Source organism: Periophthalmus magnuspinnatus, chromosome 8 (assembly GCF_009829125.3).
Source record: "Periophthalmus magnuspinnatus isolate fPerMag1 chromosome 8, fPerMag1.2.pri, whole genome shotgun sequence".
NCBI lineage: Eukaryota > Metazoa > Chordata > Actinopteri > Gobiiformes > Gobiidae > Periophthalmus > Periophthalmus magnuspinnatus.
The window spans coordinates 26,297,662-26,316,576 of NC_047133.1; the positions used below are offsets into that span (position 1 = coordinate 26,297,662).

The following is an 18,915-nucleotide window of genomic DNA, read 5'->3' on the forward strand; positions in this document are numbered from 1 at the left end:
CCTTCAGAGACTGCTCAGAGCGCGAGCGGCGCCAAAGCTTCTCTGTGCGTCTTACATGTTGTTTGAGTGTCCTGAGCTGTAACGTGTACCATGGAGCCGGAGGTCTTGGTTTAATGCTTTTCTGTTTTAGCGGAGCTACAACATCGAGAGCAGATTTTAAGGTGAGCATTGTTCTGTCAACCAATTGATCAGTGACAATTGGATTAAAATTATTGCCATTGTCACATGACATATCTTTCAGTAATGGCTCAATAATTTCTTTAAACTCTGTAACCGATTTATCTGATAATGTTCTTTTCATTATAGTTTTTTTCTGTGGGGCTGGATAGTCTTTTAGTATAAATTGAAAGGTAATTAAGAAATGGTCAGAGAGTATAGGGTTTTGAGGAAGGACAATTAGATCATTAATCTCAATACCATAGGTTAGAACGAGATCTAGAGTGTGATTGTGACAGTGAGTCGGCTTATTCACACTCTGGGTGAAACCGATCCCATCCAGGAGTGCACCAAAAGCATTACTGAGGCAATCACTGCCGTTATCTACATGAATGTTGAAATCTCCGACTATAACAATCCTTTCCCAGTTCAAGACTAAACTTGAGATGAAATCAGAAAACTCTGTCAGGAAGTCGGCATATGGACCAGGAGGTCGATAAATTATTATAAATATAACAGCTTTTTGGTTTTTCCAATTGGGGCACGTAATGGAGAGTGCGAGGCTTTCAAAGGAGAGGTAAGTATAGTTGGGTTTGGGGCTGAGAATTAGACTAGAATGAGAGATGACGGCCACACCACCACCTCGACCTGTGCTCCGGGCACTCTGAAAGTTCATGTGACTTGATGGTGTAGATTCGTTTAGTCTAACATAATCATTTTCCTGAAGCCATGTTTCAGTTAGGGCTAACAGATCAATATTAAGGTCGCCAATTAGTTCATTTATTAAAAGAGATTTGGAGGAAAGAGACCTGATGTTTAGCAGTCCACATTTTACACGCTTATCATTTTGTTTATTTGCGGCACATTTATTTATTTTTGTTAAGTTATGAGATCTGACAGCTTCCTTGTCAGAGTTTAGGGGTGTTTTATTTGTGCTTTTTGTACGTGGGGCACACACAGTCTCTGTCTGTTTGGAGCTGTTCCCTCTGACTGAGCTGTGCTTCACTGGTCTAAACTGCTCCCTAACGTCACTATCACTGTCACTGTGCTTCCCTGAGCTGTTCTGCGTGCTACTCTTACCTGGTCAATCTAGACTAGCAATCATATTCTGAGCTAACAGGGCGGAGCCAGCCTGCGTGGGATGGATGCCGTCTCTACGTATAAGCCTAGGCTTCCCCTCAAATGCCCTCCAATTATCTATGAAGACGACACCATTCTGCGGGCACCAATTGGTCAACCACTGGTTGACTGCTGAAAAGCGGCTGTACATTTCACAATTGGTGTAGGTTGGGAGGGGGCCAGAGAAGTACACGGACTCCGACATCGACTTAGCCAATTGACAGACTGCAGCTATCTGTAACTTAACCACCTCTGACTGACCGCGCCGAGTATTGTTACCCCCCGCGTGTATAACGATCCGGCGGTACCTATTCTTACTTTTCTTTAAAAGCCTAAGATTCCCCTCGATGTCACCCAGTCTGGCTCCAGGGTAACACCGCGTGGAAGCTGCAGGCAGTTCCACGTCCCTGACTATGGAGCTCCCTATGACTAAAGTGTCCCGGGTCCAGTTCAGGGGAGCAAACCTGTTCTGGACGGGGAGCTCTCTACTCTCAACCCTGTGTCCCTGGTCTGCTACAGTCCTATTCTCAGCCCTGTGTCCCTGGCCCGTCCTACGCTTTCTTCTAACCGTCACAAACCAAAAAGAGCTCATGTTTAAATTGAAAATTATATATATATATATAATTGGGCACAAGGCTTGTGTGTTTACAGCAGCCTAAATATCCCTCTAAAACAATTATATTAGTTTTATATCTATAGCAGCAAAAGTAGCAAGCAGCTGCTACATTTGTTTTTGAACTGGAACACATTAAAATCCACGAGAAACGAAGAAAAAATGTCTAGAATTTTAAAAATCTTGACTCCCATATGTTTGTGTTCTGTTCTTATGACATTCTGTGTGGCAGCACGGGGTCACCCCGCCGAGGGTATGTTGTTTTATTTTGGGTGGGGGTCTTAAGGCCCAAGGGTCACAATCAAATTTACAGTGTAAGACAGATAAGATCCTGAATTGAAAGATGAGGGAGACATGACAAACGATGTGACAAACGATTTTCTTTCAAATATTCTAAATCAAATTCTAATATATGGCTAAAACAAAAGAAAGTTAAAGACAACTAAATTTAGAAAAATGTATTACAACATTAAGTTAAAAAGATTAAAAGTTTTAATTGTATTTCAAAGATAAACTAACAGTTAAATCAGTATTTCAAATAGGCCAAGGAATAAAACGCAGTTTAAAATTACCAAAAGAACCAAAATAAGCTAGCTGGGACCACTGGTGGTGAGCAGACTATCTTGGGTGTGCCCAGGGGTGCTACCACATACTCACCAAAAAAAACAACAAAATATTAAAAAGGCTCACCTGTATTACAACCCTCTGCCTTACAACCAACTTACCACCCTTCAAAGCCCAGCAGGACTTAAACCAGCCCTCTGTCGCAGATCTACCATAGGTTGACGCCCCCAGACCAACAGTGCAGAGCAGGACTAATGAAAATAAATTAAATTAGCTTACAATTTAAACCATATATCAAGAGCCTCTTTCCTACCTCGCAGTCAACCCAAGCCAAGGTACAGCAGCGGACAGAGTGGCAGAAGCAAAGAGTGCCATATTGGGAACAGGTGACTTAAATAGTTCCTAACTAGAAGGGCGGGGTCAAGGGTGGAGCCCACCGTAGTACTTTCAAAAACAAAAGGAAAGCAGACAACCCCACTACATTCCATGGGTACCGTGCGCTCTGTGATTGGGTCCACAATCCGCAGGAACCACTCTCCCTCCGTCACCGGGTCCTCTGATGCTCTTGGGACCTCCACTCGTACAGGCTGCCTGGGAGGAGACTGATGTGTTAGCCCAATTTTACCTTTGAGCAGGGAACGATGAACATTTTGCATCTGGTCAGGATTCTCAACAGGAGCAATTGTGTACACGCGGCCTCCTGGTTTGGGTGCAGTCACACCCGTGTACATCACAGAGCTCCAGGTATCTTGTATTTTATGTCGGCCTCAGGCACACACATTTTTCAGGTACACCAACTGACCTTGCTGCAGTGGTTGATCTCGTACATGTGCGTCATGACGTGCCTTTCTAAGTGCAGCTGCTGCGTCCAAATGCCTCCTAGCTTCTTCAAAGGCATGTTTTAGACGCACCTGGTGCTCAATGATCCAGTCTTGAACTGTGCCTTGAGCCGGCTCCTCTATTCTTCCAAGAAGAAAGTCAACGGGCAACTGTGGATCTTGACCAAACATCAGAAAGAAGGGAGACTCACCCGTGGACTGATTTGGTGTGGTGTTATAGGCAAATGTTACTTGGGGCAAGTAGCAGGACCAATCCCTCTTCTTGGTGACCGGCAGGGTGCGGAGGAGATTATGCAGAGTGCGATTAAACCTTTCGCATTGGCCATTTCCCACAGGATGGTAGGGGGTAGTGTGTGTTTTCTGGATGTTGTACATTTGACAGAGCTGCTGAATTAAGGTGCTTTCAAAGTTCCTTCCTTGATCGGAGTGGATGCGAGCAGGCACTCCGAATTTGTAGAACCATTCCATCACCAGGACCTTGGCAACAGTAGATGCCCTCTGGTCACGAGTGGGCACAGCTTGAGTGTACTTGGAGAACACATCTGTCATTACCATTACATTCTCCATTCCATTCTGTGACGGCTCAAGAAGAGTGAAGTCAATGGCCAGTATCTGGTTAGGACGGGAGGCCAGTAAGTGTCCCATGTATGACCCAGCAGCGGTTCGAGTCTCTTTGGCCACTTGACACCGGTCACACTCTTGGCACCATCGTTGAATTTCAGCATATATCTTCGGCCAATAACATCGTTAGTGGACCAACTTTGATGATGATGAACTTTTGACCTAACCTTCATAATACCATCTTTTATGTATGTTAGGTCAAAATGAGCCATAATAATACAAATAAAGATTTATGCTAAAGAAAGCCATAACTACAGTTTTGTCAGTTACAGGTGCAAAGTGAGTCAGCTCTAAGTGTCTAGGTGGGTGCAGGGTTGTTATTTGCTTTGTGGAATTGATGGCATTTTTAATGCCCTGAACCTTGTCATTAAAGAACACTGCAAACTTATTGCACTTAGATGTGGAAATTAGGTCTAATGGCAGCAGAGCTGGAGGGTTTGTTAATCTGTTACTGTTGCAAACAGGACACGAGAGTTGTTACTGCAACTTCCAATAATGTCAGAAAAAATACCTCTCTCTTGTTCTACATAAACTGTGGTTGTACATGTGCATCTTTTCTCTGTAAATCTCATAATGAACCTGGATCTTTGACTTGCGCCATTCCTGTTTGACCTTCCGGTACTCCTTTTCCTGTGCCCTGACCGAGTCATCATTCCTCCATGGTGCTTTCTGCTTATCTTTAAACATTTTAATTTTCATCGGGGAAACGGTGTCAAGAACATACAAAACACTCGAAGTCACAGAGTTCAGCAAATCATCAACATTAGAACATGAGGCATTTTCAAACTGTATCATTTCCATGAACAGTGCACCTGTTTTATCATTTATGTGTTAACTGCAGGACCAGCCGCTGGTTTGGGAATAACAGACAAGTCAAAGAAGACACAGAAATGATCAGACAGAGCAACATCCACCACATTGACATTTGAAATATTTACTCCTTTTGTGATGAGCAGGTCCAGAGTGTGTCCTCTGTTGTGGGGGGGCTCGCTGACATGCTGAGTCAGACCAGAGGTTTCAAGGACAGAACTGAGCTCTTTAGCGTTACTGTCAAACACATTATCCACATGTACATTAAAATCACCTGTAATGACTAAACCATCAAAGTCTGAGCATATGACTGAAAGCATCTCAGTAAAATCATCAATAAAACTCAGACAGTGCTGGGGAGGTTTGTATATGACTAAGTAGAGTATGGAGGGTGATTGCTTTAGCTCCATTTTAAAGGAAACATACTCAAAAGATGAAAACACCCCAAATGGAGGAATGTGAATAAAATTTCTCTGATTGGACAGTCTAACTGTCCTTCTGTTAATCAGTCCATGTGGTGTAACTGTAGATTTAGCTCCATCACAGGGCATGATATTATCTTTATTATGACCATGTGAACCATCTCACACTCTGAGGACCTCAGGGACTGGCCTCCTGCTGGTGCCCAGAGTCAGGGCTAAACATGGGGAATGAGCTTCTCAGTTTTATGCAGCTGAAACCTGGAACATTCTTCCTGAAGATGTGAGACAGGCCTCTACTTTGACCATGTGTAAATCCAGGCTCAAAATTGTTTTGCTTAGCTGTGTATTTAACTGAAAAGTTTTTATTCCGCACTCTTTGCTTTTAATGTTAATTTTATGATGACTATTTATGTTTTGTGATTTTAAATGGTTTTTCTTATTCTGTAAAGCATTTCAAATTACTTTGTGTACGAGTTGTGCTATACAAATAAATTTGCCTTGCCTTGTAGTCTGTCATTGGGAGTGGCATAGAGTGGAAAGTTCCTGCAGGCACTGATGGACCTGTAGGCAAAACAGTGTCGTTGTCGACTACTCAGCATTGGCATATCACTCGACCTGTTTCCTGGGGCATCTCAAAAAGTGATGAAGGTAGATCTATATATCTTACATTATTGTATTTATTTGAAAAAAACAAGTGATTACTTATTTTTGTTAATTTACACTACTTGGAACACAAATCAATGTCTTCATTGTTTGTTGTTGACCAATTGTGCATCAAAATATTAAAGATTTCTTTTTCCAGTTTCTGATATATTGTAGATATAATGTATATAGGCTATGTTTTTTTGTTTTATCTGTAATGCTTGGTTCTTCATTTTATGGTTTTGTTTCCAATCTTAATGTGTGTTTGTTTTTCCAGTGTAAATGGAGTCTCATACATTAATTCAGGACAAATTATCTGAATGGAACCTTAGCAAGTTAATTAACCGGTTTGAAGGTATGTGACTGATCACTCAGTTTATACTAGATCTGCATGTCTACAACTATACTGTTTTGAAAAAGAACCCGTCGTTATTCTTTATTACCTTTTTTCCAGATGAACAGATCAACGATGAAACTTTCTTAAGTCTTGACACTTCAGCTCATCTTGAAGTCTTGATCCCAAAAACTGGACCCAGAGTTAAATTTAGAAAAAGACTGCAGGAATACAAACAGGTAACCTTAACTCTTGCAGCAACGTGCTCATAAATGAAACTACACAATTCACAGCAATTTACAAAATAAATGTGCCTGAAAAGTCTCTCAACAGACAACATGAGGAGGAAATGATGGAAACAAATGTGGACTCTCATCATATGGTATGTTTTACTGATACAAAATCTAAATGCTGAAAATGTTCAGTGTTGATAAATCGTTGTAAAGAAATTATATAATGATATGAAAACTAATTTTAATCACAATAGAAAAAAAAACAAAAACACAATACATCAGGTGGACATCTAAGATAGAAATCTGACCTACTGATTGTTCCTCTGTTGTCCGAGGGACAATCAGTGGGTCTGGACCATGATCATGATATTTTGTTAAAACTGCCCAAGAGAAAAATTATGATTTAGCAAAGAGTAAATTTAGTTTTACTTTTTGTGGTTGTCAGTCCTGCAAATCAATATTTATTTATTATTTATTTATTTATTTTGTGGTTGCAGAGTACCGTGTCTTTTCCCTCACAATCACTTGTAACTCAACAAGGCATCTTAGCCACCCAACTTTTTTTATTGCGCCATCACCTAACTATCCCTGTTCAGGAAGACCTAATGACTGTGATCAAATCTATCATCCCTACATTTACAGCTGATTCCATTTTTAACACTGACAAGATAAAGGTTTACAAAGGAATATGTAGATCAGGATTTTTTCTATTTAGCTCTTTGAAAGACCTTCTTAAAGATACCCTTGACACTTACGGACTGATGCTGCTTCCAAAACTGGTCAATTTAGAAGATGAAATTGGTGACATTATGGGTGGAAAAATGTACCAGAAATTGATTGAAAACAAAACAGTGTCAAATGATGATATTACCTTTTTGTGGAACTGTGATGCTGCACCAGTTGAGCAGGAGTCCGTCTGGTCTCTTCAGTTAACTATCAATGAGCTGCCTAACCAAATCAGAAAGCAAAATGTGCTGGTGCCAGCACTTTGGTGTGGCAAAGGAGCTCCTGATATGGCAGAGTTTTTAAAGCCTTTTATTAATGAATGTCTTGAATTAGCCAAAGCTCCGCTCAGATGGATAGATGGTAATGGTACAGCTCATTTCTCAAGAGTTTTTGTTTTGGTTTGCTCTTCTGATGCTGTGGCTAGACCGTTACTTCAGAACAGTATACAATTCAATGGTGAATATGGCTGTGACTGGTGTTTGCACCCTGGCACAGTGGTTGATAAGGGCTCAGGTAAAGTCAGGTCATACGCATACGATCAATGCAAACCAAGGGCAAGATGTGAGAAAATGTATCAAGCAGATGCCATCAGAGCAAAGGCCTCAGGAAAACCAGTCAATGGAGTAAAAGGAGACAGTGTCCTGCAGGCCCTCCCGATCTTTGACATAGTGCAGGGGTTTGTCCCAGAGTACTCACACGCAGTTCTGCTTGGTATGACTAAACAGCTGGTCTTCCTCTGGCTAGAGGACAAGAATTCTACAGAGCCTTGGTACATAGGTAATAGGGAAGATGAATTGGATGCACGTCTCTTCAGTCTTAGGCCAGCCTTAAATATAACCCGATCTTCAATTTCACTGAAGTGTAGGGAAAAATGGAAAGCTGAGGATTGGCAGGCATTTCTTTTATTCTATGGTATTTATGTTCTCAAGCCATACCTAGCACCTCGATATCTCCATCATTTTTACCGGCTGTCTTGTAGTGTGCACATTCTCCTCCAGGACACCATAGCCATAGAGAGTCTGAAGTGTGCACACGTTTACCTGGAGGACTTTGTTAAAGAGATGGCTGTACTTTATGGTAAGGAACATGTCACTTTCAACTGCCACCAGCTCATCCATTTATGTGATAGTGTTCAGAACTGGGGCCCCCTTTGGGCCACATCTGCCCTGGGCTTTGAAAAAAACAATACAAATTTACAGGCTCTGCTTCGTGGTGTAATTACAGATGCTGAGGGTATTGAGAAGATGTTTAGTATCTGGCAGCATGTACCTAACCACCTCAGGTCATTTGTCTTCAGCAATTTAGACTTTAACGACTTGATAAAGCTTAACTCACCACAAAATGTTTACAAAGTTGCCTATGCTCCTGTTGGACCTTGTTGCCATATTGATATCAATGATTCAACCAAGTCAGTAGTACAAGACCTCCTCAAGGACACTGGTCAGGTAAGCGCTTATGAGCGCTTCACAAATGGCCACAGAGTTTACCATTGTGCCAACAGTAAAGCCACTAACAAAACAAAATGCACTGTTAAACTAAACAATGGGTACTATGGAGAAATTCACCTGTTCCTTGAAGTTAAATGTCCATCCACGGGCCATGTCTGTCAAGTGATTGTGGTCAAAAGGTTTGACACCAGTCCTGTTTTCAGGGAGCTAAACATGGAATTATCCACTCATGCTATTTTTGTCAAAGGGAATTTGACTGAAGAGCTTAGAGCTTTTTACATCCATAGTATAAAAAGTGAATGTGTGTGTGTCAGTGATTGGATTGTGCACCTTCCAAGTTTACATGAAAGATACTAGCCATTTCCGCTGGGGGACGGTTGAGACAAAATGTTGTCATCATGGGCGTATTTGTTCCAAGAAGCTGTTGAAAAAGTGTAAATTTTATTGCTGTGTTTTGTTTTTTCTTAATGCTTGGCTTTCTTTTTTTCCAAGATTGAAATAGGAGGGAGTTATGATAAGCATTAATTCTGCTTGCGTCTTTTCTGTCACTATCATGTACAATGTTGTTTCTGCTTTTGGTATATTGTTATGTTTTTTGTCTTATTTTTAATAATCTGTAACTGCTTTGTCTTTGAAGTTCTCAGTCCTGTAAGTAGAATTGAGTGTTTAAAATAAAAGATTCACAAATAAAACTGGCATATTAATGGATTAATTATATCCTTAAACCCTCTTTAATAGCAGTTTAATTACATTCATCTTGAGTCATCTTCATGTTTGGCATTACTTTAACATGGTCACATGAGGTGAACCTTAAACAATAAACACCTCCAGTGATACCATCTGCAAAACCTGTATCCACCTAAACAATGCACAAATAAAAGCTGGAAATACAACTCAAATGTTTTGGCTTCAACGTTATTTAATGCAAAGTCTTATGAGTAATGAAGTTAAATAACAAAAATATTTAGATCATGACATGAACACGTACATTCTAAGCAGTGAGCCTGATTTTTGTCTGTAGAAAGGGATTAATTATGGAAAATGTGGTGGATTAAAATGACCATGCTAGAAATTTTTTGTCATTAAAAACATTTATTTGTATATATTAAGGCTGCTCAGCACCGTTATGTAAACAAACAGAGGCTAACAGAGCCCTTCAACAAAAATCCACTGTTTAAATACATACAGTTTATGGCATCTGCATCATGTGATGTAAGGCTGTGAAAGGCTGTGAAAGGTTGATTTGTTATATCAACAAACTACATGCAAACAAAGGCAAATCCTTAGGCACAGTAAAAAACAAACAAACTTTACATGGTGTAAAACAAATAAATAAATATGTTACAAATAAGTAAATATGCATTTCTGTCGATCATTTAGGCATGTTTTTGTTGTTTTGTTATAAATCAACAATCATTTTGCCAGCAGCTAATAAATAAATTCAAGTTCAAAGGTCACATGTCTCAGCCCAGAGAGTGCTGCTTCTTCAGGCTGTCTCCTCGCCTCACCCGCTCCTCTGGGGTCTTCTTGTACCAACTTCTATAAATGTCAATAAAAACATAACCTCAAAGAATAAAGCTGCAATGTAGAAGTTTTATAAATACATAGATAATAAAAAGAGGTTTTATTTACCCCTGGCGGTTCAGTCGCCCCATGGCAGGTGAATTTTGGCCCTGACTTGGTTTCGAAACTCTAGAAAAGCAGTTGTGGTTACTCAAACAAGCAAAATGAAACTATCATTCATAACAAAAGAAATCTAACCGGTTTGTGGTAGGGCTTTTTGGTTTCTGTTGCACCTTCCTGGTCTGAGCTGGAGACTCACCCACCCTAAAATAAACATAAAATTCAACCATTTTTATGGACCAAGAAAGTATTACATTGAAGTAGTTTTACCTTTTCTTTCTGTCTATTGACCTCTGCGTAGCAGCAGAGAGAACTTTGTCTTTAGAAGACTTTGTCTTTTCCTTGAAAAAAATATACAATAATTGAGACATGAATACTTAGTAAGTAGGTTATAGTATGATTACCGAATGCTGACACTTCTGACTAACTGTATTCAATGTTTGGTACTAACACTACACTTCTATCCGTGTATTTTTTAAATAATTCATGACATGTTTTGTATAATGTAGAGTGTATTATTGTAACTTCTCAATTTGCATTACCATATCTCTCAGCTTTCTTTCCAAACGGAGCTCCCGATCCTGCTGTAGGAGTCCTAATCTTTGTGACAAAGGCATTTGAAAGAAGATGTCATGGATGTCGTAAAGGGCTGCACGCAACTATGAAAACACAGAAGACATCTAAAAAATATGAACAAGACCGCTCCCTAGTGGTGATACAAAGTTACTGCGCATACCTGAGCTCTGACTCTCTCCTGCAGAGAAAGGTCTTGTGGTGTGTAGGACACTTTATGTGGAGGGGCTTCAGTTTGGAGAGAATGAATGAATGCTCGTGTGTCCTTGGAAATATCATAATCAAAGTTCATAATTAATACATTCCTCTTTTTTGAAGAGTCATTGTACTATCACTTATCTTTACCATTGTAACCCATATATTTGGTCGTTTTTATGATGACCTATTTTACCTGATGTCAGAGTGTCAGCAAATATAACTAATTACAATGGGCTTGACACTCAAACTTATTTCAAGTAGTGGTAGTATTAGTAATTGTCGTTTATATATTATTTGAATAGTCTAGTGTTTACCAACTGTACACTTAAATACTTAAACTATTTCACGTGCTTTATGAAAAACAGTTAATACAAATGTTTAGTAGTATTATTCTTACCACAACAGTCTGCTGCAGCTGTTTGATCTTTTCTGTTTTTAGCAGTTGCCGAGTGAGAAAGCCACGTGTTATAGCACAAATGCGGGAGTAGGCTCTTTGTTGTTCTGGTGTCATTACCTTAGAGAAAAAAAAATACGATGATGTTTTAATAATAAGTAATAAAAACTACATGATTTTGTTAGACATACCTCACTGAGTCTTGTCCGAGATTTGCTACTAGTCCAGTTGGGTCCCCATGTGGTAACTGGTGACAGGACAGATGGAGATATTGCGGGATTTGGAAAACCTTGATTAATAATAAAACAAAAAATTATATTAATAATAATAACAACTACACAGTATGGCAATTAATACTAGTCATGCGTTTCAATTTTCTTGTTATATTCGCCATTTCTGATCATTCTAACGATCTAATGATAATGTTATTTGAGAGGACTTGTTTAATAACACAAATCAGCTCTTCTGTTGCAGTTCAAACTAAGTCTAACAGAGCTTAACAGTGCCTCCGGTTAGCTTTACTTTTCACTGTATAGAACATTGATGCCATCACTTGAAAGATATTCATAAACAGAATAAGGTGACCTGGTGGTGAAGTGCAAGACTCCACAGGTTAAATAATACCTAAATTGTGTCCTGGTGATTGCTCAGATGGGTTGTGGACAGGGCTGAGGCGGGGGCAGGAGGGGCTGATGATGGGACAGGTGTGGCTCCAACCACTTGCATCTGCACTAAGAGGTCGCCTGGACAATTGCTGATTCAACCTCTTGTCCACATGCTCTTGCTCCTGGACACATACACACACACTGTACCTGTTATGTATTAAAAACAAAGAGGTAAAATTGTTTTGCTAAACTTAAAGGTAGTTTTTACTATATCAAACTTCAGTTACAGTTTTATAGTTTTCACTTAATAACAAATGGATAATACCAGAACAGTATGTCACAAGCATGTACGGTGTATAATCTAGTCACCAGCAGGAGGCGTTGTTGTTCTCTCTCTTGCTCTGCCAGCAGCTGGGACATGTGAAGGGCATGCTCATCCGCTATGTGTCTTTGCCTGTCCTCTGTAGCTTGTGCTTGTCTCTGGGTGGCCTCAGGTTCTAAAAACAAATATAGAACATATTTAATTTAAAGTGCATAGAAATTCCGATTATTACATCATTTAGGGACTGGGAAAGTACCAGTGGTAAGTACCAATGTTAAATATTTACATTTACATCATTTGTAGTTGCAGTTTGTGAAGTTTGTGAATTCAGGAAACATTTATGAGCAAAGACCATAGTTTTCTGAAAGTGTAAACATATTCTTGTAAAATTATAGTGTTGGCAAGTGTTTTAGTCATCCAATAATAACTATTGTGTAAATCAGACAAGTTTTTGGCCCTGTTACTGTATGGCTGGTAGGTTCACATTAGTAAAATCTTAAATAGAATCTTGTTAAGTTAATTTTAGTGAATTGTGTCACCTAACTTATCATTGAGAAAGATGAGCTCATCATGCTTACTGGTTTGTGCATCTGGTGTTTTTCTGGGAGCGTTGGGCGGGTCAGGTGTCACACTTGGCTTTGAAGTTGAGGGGCACTCTGTGGTATAGGACTGGTTAATAGGGGTCGCAGGGAGTCGCCTATTTGGACCAAGCCACGTTACACCTGCCATAAACCGCGGCACTCTTTCCTGCCTGCGGTCTATACACTCCACTTCAGAATGACCCCTCTGGAGCTGGCTGTCCAAAGTGTGGCATCGTCGCCGAAACTGTGAAGATTCTGGGTGACCATTTGGGCTACATATTACATTATTAGGACTGCTGGGTTCCATTGTAGGGTTGTTACTCCATAAGCTTGATTGACAGTTATTAACATTGTCTTCTCCAAGTGATGCTCTATGATGAGACGACCTACCAGTATTGAAAAACATGTCCCGATCTACTGCTCCTTCTGCTGATCTCCCAGGACTGCATGGGATATGATCTGTCGGTTCAATCGGAAACGAAAAGTGGATGTTTCCTGTTGAGATGGGACGTGGGCGCCTTTTTTGGGCACACAGACTAGGACAAAAGTCTATAACTGGAAGGAGGATATGCTGATCAGGTGATATTGGGGAACTCGAGCAAGGCTGTGGGAGAATGGGGTCATAAAGAGGTTGTTTTGATATTTTGGTTTGGCCAACAGGACTGTGGCGCAAACTAAAGGCAATTGCAGTGGTTGAATTTGAGTTTTTAGTGTCCAGAGAGGCATTGTCAGATGGAGCTGTGTGCATTACTTTCCGCTCCTGTTTCACATACTCCCTGGACTTTTTGAGAAGGCTGTCTAAACTAATGTCCTCTTCATCCTCATCATCCTCCTCTTCACTTTGTTCCTCTGTCCTTTCCTTTTCTACTTCCTTTTCCTTGTTGGAAGAAACAATAGAAGTGTGGGGAAAGGATGCAGCCAGATAGTCACATCCAGAGTCTTTGGTAAGTCCAGGTGAATCTGTCACTAAAGTGTATCCGCTGACTGTAGGACACTTTCCGTTTGGTGCTTTTCCCACGACTCCACAGGTTTTTGTCTTTGGAAGATTAAAAGCAGAAAAAAAGATTACTTGCGAAATTACGCAAATTGTTGACAGTTATTTAAATTTATAGTCAACTCTAATCTAAAAATCGCATTTCACTGCTAATTAGGTGTGCAGTATACAAATTTAAGTATTTTTATAACAGCAGTCTATTAGATTAGTGTGTCATGACGACAAGTAAAATATGTATCATTGCTCGTTCCTTAAATAAACTAGTATCAAAATATTACTACATAATACTCCTAACCTCTGTTTGGTCCAGTAGGTCTTGAACTCGGGATATGAGCCAGTTCCTCCGCTGGCTCTGCCTTTGCTCCTCCAGCCGCACAGCCTTTTGCCGGTAGTTACACATTGCATGGCGTTGCTCAGCTGTAAGCTAGAGAGAAGCACAACTTTAAGTCAGAACTAACATATTCATCACAAAGGGTTGATCAAGTTTCACTGATAATCAAAAGTGACACTGAAGTCTGTACAGCCTATAGTCAACAGAAGAGGAGATTCTCCAGGCTGATGTTTTCCTGAGATACTGCTGATCTAATCTGGACTAGACTGGTCACATGCGTCAGAAAAACACTCTCACAAGCAAGTGAGACATGTACACAGAATCTCTTAAAGTTTATCAAATAAATCAAATAATATAAGTTGAATGACTAACGTGACTAATTATTTCTGACCTGAGGTGGTAGAATAGGTCTTCCATGGAAATGGATGACAGACTGTGTCTTCAGGGAACAAAGTGGCTCACATGTCAGTTTCTTAAATTTGCCCTCATCCTGCAGAAGTGCCAGAGTTTGAAGGCAAAACTGATCATAGCTCTCCATCTGTGAACACATCCAGGTCCTGTGCTGGAAACATACATGCAGTCTCCCAATGAAGCAGCTGTCAAATCAAAGGTACAGACAAATGGACAGATTTATTTATAAAGCTGGAATTCAAATTCCTTGTCAGTTGTGAAGTTCAACAAAGCAAAGGAACATGACCGACTGTCTGTCAGCCCTAGATGTTTTATCACACTCATCACATTCCAGCCATGCCTTTCCAGCTGACCTTGCTGTCTCATGGATCCTGTTACTAATCAATAGACAGTCCTTTCTAATTGTGAAAAGGTCCGTCACAGACTGACGCCTAGGAATAATGTGGGGTGGCGTTCAGATCATTATTATTATTTTATTTTTCACATCAGACATCATTCAAGTGAACTGTAGGAGTAATTCAGTGGTTATTCGGGGTACAATACACGCTGATGTGTGGGGTACTTTACGGACGCCCCAGCAGACTCGTTTAACACTGATTTTGTCATCATTAAATTAATAACATATTCAGTGACAATAATATTTAAAATAATCAAATTTTAGGAGTAAATAAGCGTGAATAGCCTATGTATAGCTCGCAGGGTACAGATGCTCCTACAGGCATGCACGCGTCTACATGTCCTTACCTTTCCCGGCGATCCAAAGTCTCCTCTTTATTCCCTACATGACCAAATGCAAATTAAAAAGTGTTATTTCGCGGGTACGTGGATGAGGTAGGAGCATACGAGAGACATACGAGATTTTCCTTTCATAGCATGGGTTGTTCATCCTCTTCTAGTCTTCCGGGCGACAACAGCGCCTCCTAGCAACAGTATCCCAGAGTGCGCTCCAAGAGAGTGGAGGGGCAACAGGACAGGACCACTGCAAGGAGGGGCAACAGGACAGGACCACTGCAAGGAGGGGGAACAGGACAGGACCACTGCACAGGACTACTGCACAGGACTACTGCACAGGACTACTGCAAGGAGGGGGAACAGGACAGGACTACTGCACAGGACTACTGCAAGGAGGGCCAACAAGGCAGGACTCCTGCAAGGAGGGGCAAGAAGGGGCAAGGAGGGGCAACAGGACAGGACTACTGCACAGGACTACTGCAACGAGGGGCAACAGGACATGAGTAATGGACAGGACTACTGCAAGGAGGGGCAAGGAGGGGCAACAGGATAGGACTACTGCAAGGAGGGGCAACAGGACAGGACCACTGCACAGGACTACTGCAAGGAGGGGCAACAGGACATGACTAATGCAGGAGGGGCAACAGGACAGGACCACTGCACAGGACTACTGCAACGAGGGGCAACAGGACATGAGTAATGGACAGGACTACTGCAAGGAGGGGCAAGGAGGGGCAACAGGATAGGACTACTGCAAGGAGGGGCAACAGGACAGGACCACTGCACAGGACTACTGCAAGGAGGGCCAACAAGGCAGGACTACTGCAAGCAGGGGTAAGAAGGGGGCAACAGGACAGGACCACTGCACAGGACTACTGCAAGGAGGGGCAACAGGACATGACTAATGGACAGGACTACTGCAAGGAGGGGCAAGGAGGGGCAACAGGACATGACTAATGCACGGGACTACTGCAAGGTAATGGCCTACTGTTTGGTTTCTATGGTTTGTACATCCACCCATGCTACTTCAATAAATGCAGGCCTGAACTTACAGTTCATTCAAAATACAATAATAGGCTATAACATTAAATAAAACAAAAGTAGAAAAGGCATAGGCCACACAACTCAAATAAAAAGACCTCAAAAAGTCCTTCAAATGGGTAATGAAGTGATACCACTGAAATCATTATAAGCCCAATATCTGCTTGAAAATGCAGTCTGTTACAGCCTAATCTGGAATAGCATGATGGCTGTAGGTGAGTTTACTGTGCAGTGTGCACAGACACTGATATCTTTACAGCACTGTCCAGAACCTTACATGGTTTGACCTCGTATGTGCTGAAGTTAGTGAGATTAAAGAGGAGAGTGAGGGAGGTGGAGGTGCAGGGTTAGGACATTTGAGAAACAGTGTAATGGTATCCATGGCAGTATCCACACTTCACACTCCGCCCCTAAGGCCAGGTGTTTGCAATCAGAAACACCTGGGTATAACCAGGGAAGTCGTGCGTGATGTTGCCAACTATTTGAGATTGCAGAGGCAGCTGGAGGTAGCTCGCACTCAGATTTTGACTTGACAATTGCATATTTACCTACTTTGCACTTGAATCGCCAAAAAAATACTGAGAACACCATACACATATTCACAGTTTAGTAATGGAAAAAATTAAATGAATTAAGTGTTTATTCCATTGAAATGACACTAAGCCAGCAAACCTGTACTTTTTATAGGATCTATCTTTTAAACACTCATTATTGTACTTTTTATTACCACATTCTGGCAAGAACATAGACCTCTGCATTATATGGTAATAGCACAAGTAATAACCAGATCCATCCTGATGCATATGTTCACTTTATTAGGTTTTGTTAAAGTGCACTACAGCTTAATTAACAAATGTCTATAGCTTCCAAGTCTATGCCACATGAAAATGTAATGTATTTAAAACAAACAAAACATTGGGACACAGTTGTCTTTTTACAACTCCTCCTTTGGGTGTCCAGTTGAGCTTGAGTGGGTGGGCTTGGCAAAGAGCACCTTATCTTTGTTTTCATAAAGGAGAGCATCAATGTCTCTTTCCAAGGTTGTGCTTGTACGATCCTGTGGCATAGAGTCAAAAATGTCATACATCGTGTTACATTAATATTACAGATTGAACTTGGGTACTGTACCATAAATGTGTGGAGTTTGACCCCTACACATGCAGTGGATTGCTCATAACAAAGAACAATATCCAGTTGCTTTGGCTCTTGGCCAGATAGAGCTTGAATGAACTCATCTTGATGCATGCCTGAAACAATGTTTTCAAAAATATAAGAATGAATAAATAAACAAAAACATTAAAGGTTTCCTAAGTAACTTTTCTGGTTGAGGGTCTGCTACCTAATTAAGATGTTAGTTATTGCTTTCATGCATCAAACCAGTCTATCTCCATGAGGACAAACAGGCCAAGGTACAGCTCTGTGGAACCTTGCTCATAGTATAACCGCATACATTCTATGAGTACATTTTGTCTATGTATTTTTTAGCAATAAAGACAAACACTATAAATTTCATGTCATACTGTGGTACATTCCAGGTAAAGCAATAGGTGGTCGACTGCCCACTAGAAAAGTTGCACACTGTATATTTAAGACAAAGTCTAAGATCTTACCCAACAAATGCAGACAGGAGGATATTTTGTCTTCAGGGAGTTTATGACACACAGCACCTTGCATAAGCTTTTTAATTACAGTCTTTCTATTTCTGATTGGAGCATCCTGCAAAGCTTTCTCAATTTCTAAAAGAATATAGACAAATGTTAAGTCATTTAGGCCTATGTCAGTGGCCTCAAAATTATTCCAATGTAAATTTTCCCTTTACCCTTTGCGGCTGTTAGACAACTTTCACATAAAAGTTCTATGAAATAAAAAGTCATAGTCACAACGAAATCACATTCAGTTCAACAAAATGCCTCCAATAAAGGGGCATTTAAGTAGGATTACTTACTGCGATCTATCTCTTCAGACCGTACTGGAGAGAGATATGCCACCAACCCTACAAATACAAATATTTTCATGGTTTGTAGAGGGCAACAAAACAGAGTCCAAATAGTAAAATGACAATAGTAGTCATCCACATGCTATTGTGGTAGTCACGTGATCTCAGAGACAAAAGGATCACCTCACCAACTCTGACGAAGAAGCCCGGTCTGTCCGGTCTGTCCTGTACACAAACCAGTGCTTCACTAAAAACAGACATGACATAGACTAAATTGTTCACAACTGAACTGTTGCTCAGATTACTTTATGTACAAGCTGTAGACTATACATTTCAATCAACCTTTATGACCAATAATTTCCTTGTATGGTTCTGATTTTTGGTTGTTTTCTTGAATGTTTTATTTTGGAGGTCTTTCTGTCTACCCATGGGTTTCAAAATATAGGGGAATATAGTTATAAAATTTGCATTTTATAGGAAAACATATCTTTTGAAAAGTGAAAAGTCCTCATAATGTCTTCGAACTGAAAGGTGAAACCCATGAAAAGGTTTTGGTATTTTGTATCGCCAGATGCTAGATGGAATATTTCTCTGTACTAAGTCTATAATTTGGTATAACCAGACAGTTATATTATCGGAGTATCGGA

At 40.5% G+C, this 18,915-nt stretch overlaps 2 protein-coding genes across 4 annotated transcripts; one reads left to right on the forward strand and one right to left on the reverse strand.

The window, feature by feature from the left end:
- Positions 1 to 5,724: 5,724 nt before the first annotated feature.
- Positions 5,725 to 8,964, forward strand: LOC117375568 (uncharacterized). Of its 3 annotated transcripts, none has more exons than XM_055223575.1 (6): positions 5,754 to 5,792; positions 6,064 to 6,141; positions 6,241 to 6,359; positions 6,443 to 6,502; positions 6,851 to 8,156; positions 8,304 to 8,964. In XM_055223575.1, exons 2-6 carry the CDS (start codon positions 6,069 to 6,071, stop codon positions 8,882 to 8,884), a joined length of 2,139 nt encoding a protein of 712 aa, XP_055079550.1. In that variant the 5' UTR covers positions 5,754 to 5,792; positions 6,064 to 6,068; the 3' UTR covers positions 8,885 to 8,964. The 3 variants fall into 3 exon arrangements, with proteins under 3 accessions (XP_055079549.1, XP_055079550.1, XP_055079551.1); XM_055223576.1 differs by lacking the exon at positions 8,304 to 8,964 and having other exon boundaries at positions 6,851 to 6,880; positions 8,059 to 8,150; XM_055223574.1 differs by having other exon boundaries at positions 5,725 to 5,792; positions 6,851 to 8,964.
- A 641-nt stretch (positions 8,965 to 9,605) lies between these two features.
- LOC117375383 (uncharacterized) lies at positions 9,606 to 15,471 on the reverse strand. The gene is made up of 14 exons (XM_055223573.1): positions 15,304 to 15,471; positions 14,540 to 14,744; positions 14,113 to 14,241; positions 12,821 to 13,859; positions 12,290 to 12,417; positions 11,940 to 12,102; positions 11,507 to 11,604; positions 11,319 to 11,435; positions 10,887 to 10,988; positions 10,693 to 10,809; positions 10,421 to 10,491; positions 10,289 to 10,354; positions 10,160 to 10,219; positions 9,606 to 10,066 (listed from the first exon to the last, which is right to left on the reverse strand). The coding sequence occupies exons 2-14, from the start codon at positions 14,696 to 14,698 to the stop codon at positions 9,991 to 9,993; spliced, it is 2,325 nt and encodes a 774-aa protein (XP_055079548.1). The 5' UTR covers positions 14,699 to 14,744; positions 15,304 to 15,471; the 3' UTR covers positions 9,606 to 9,990.
- Positions 15,472 to 18,915: the final 3,444 nt, after the last annotated feature.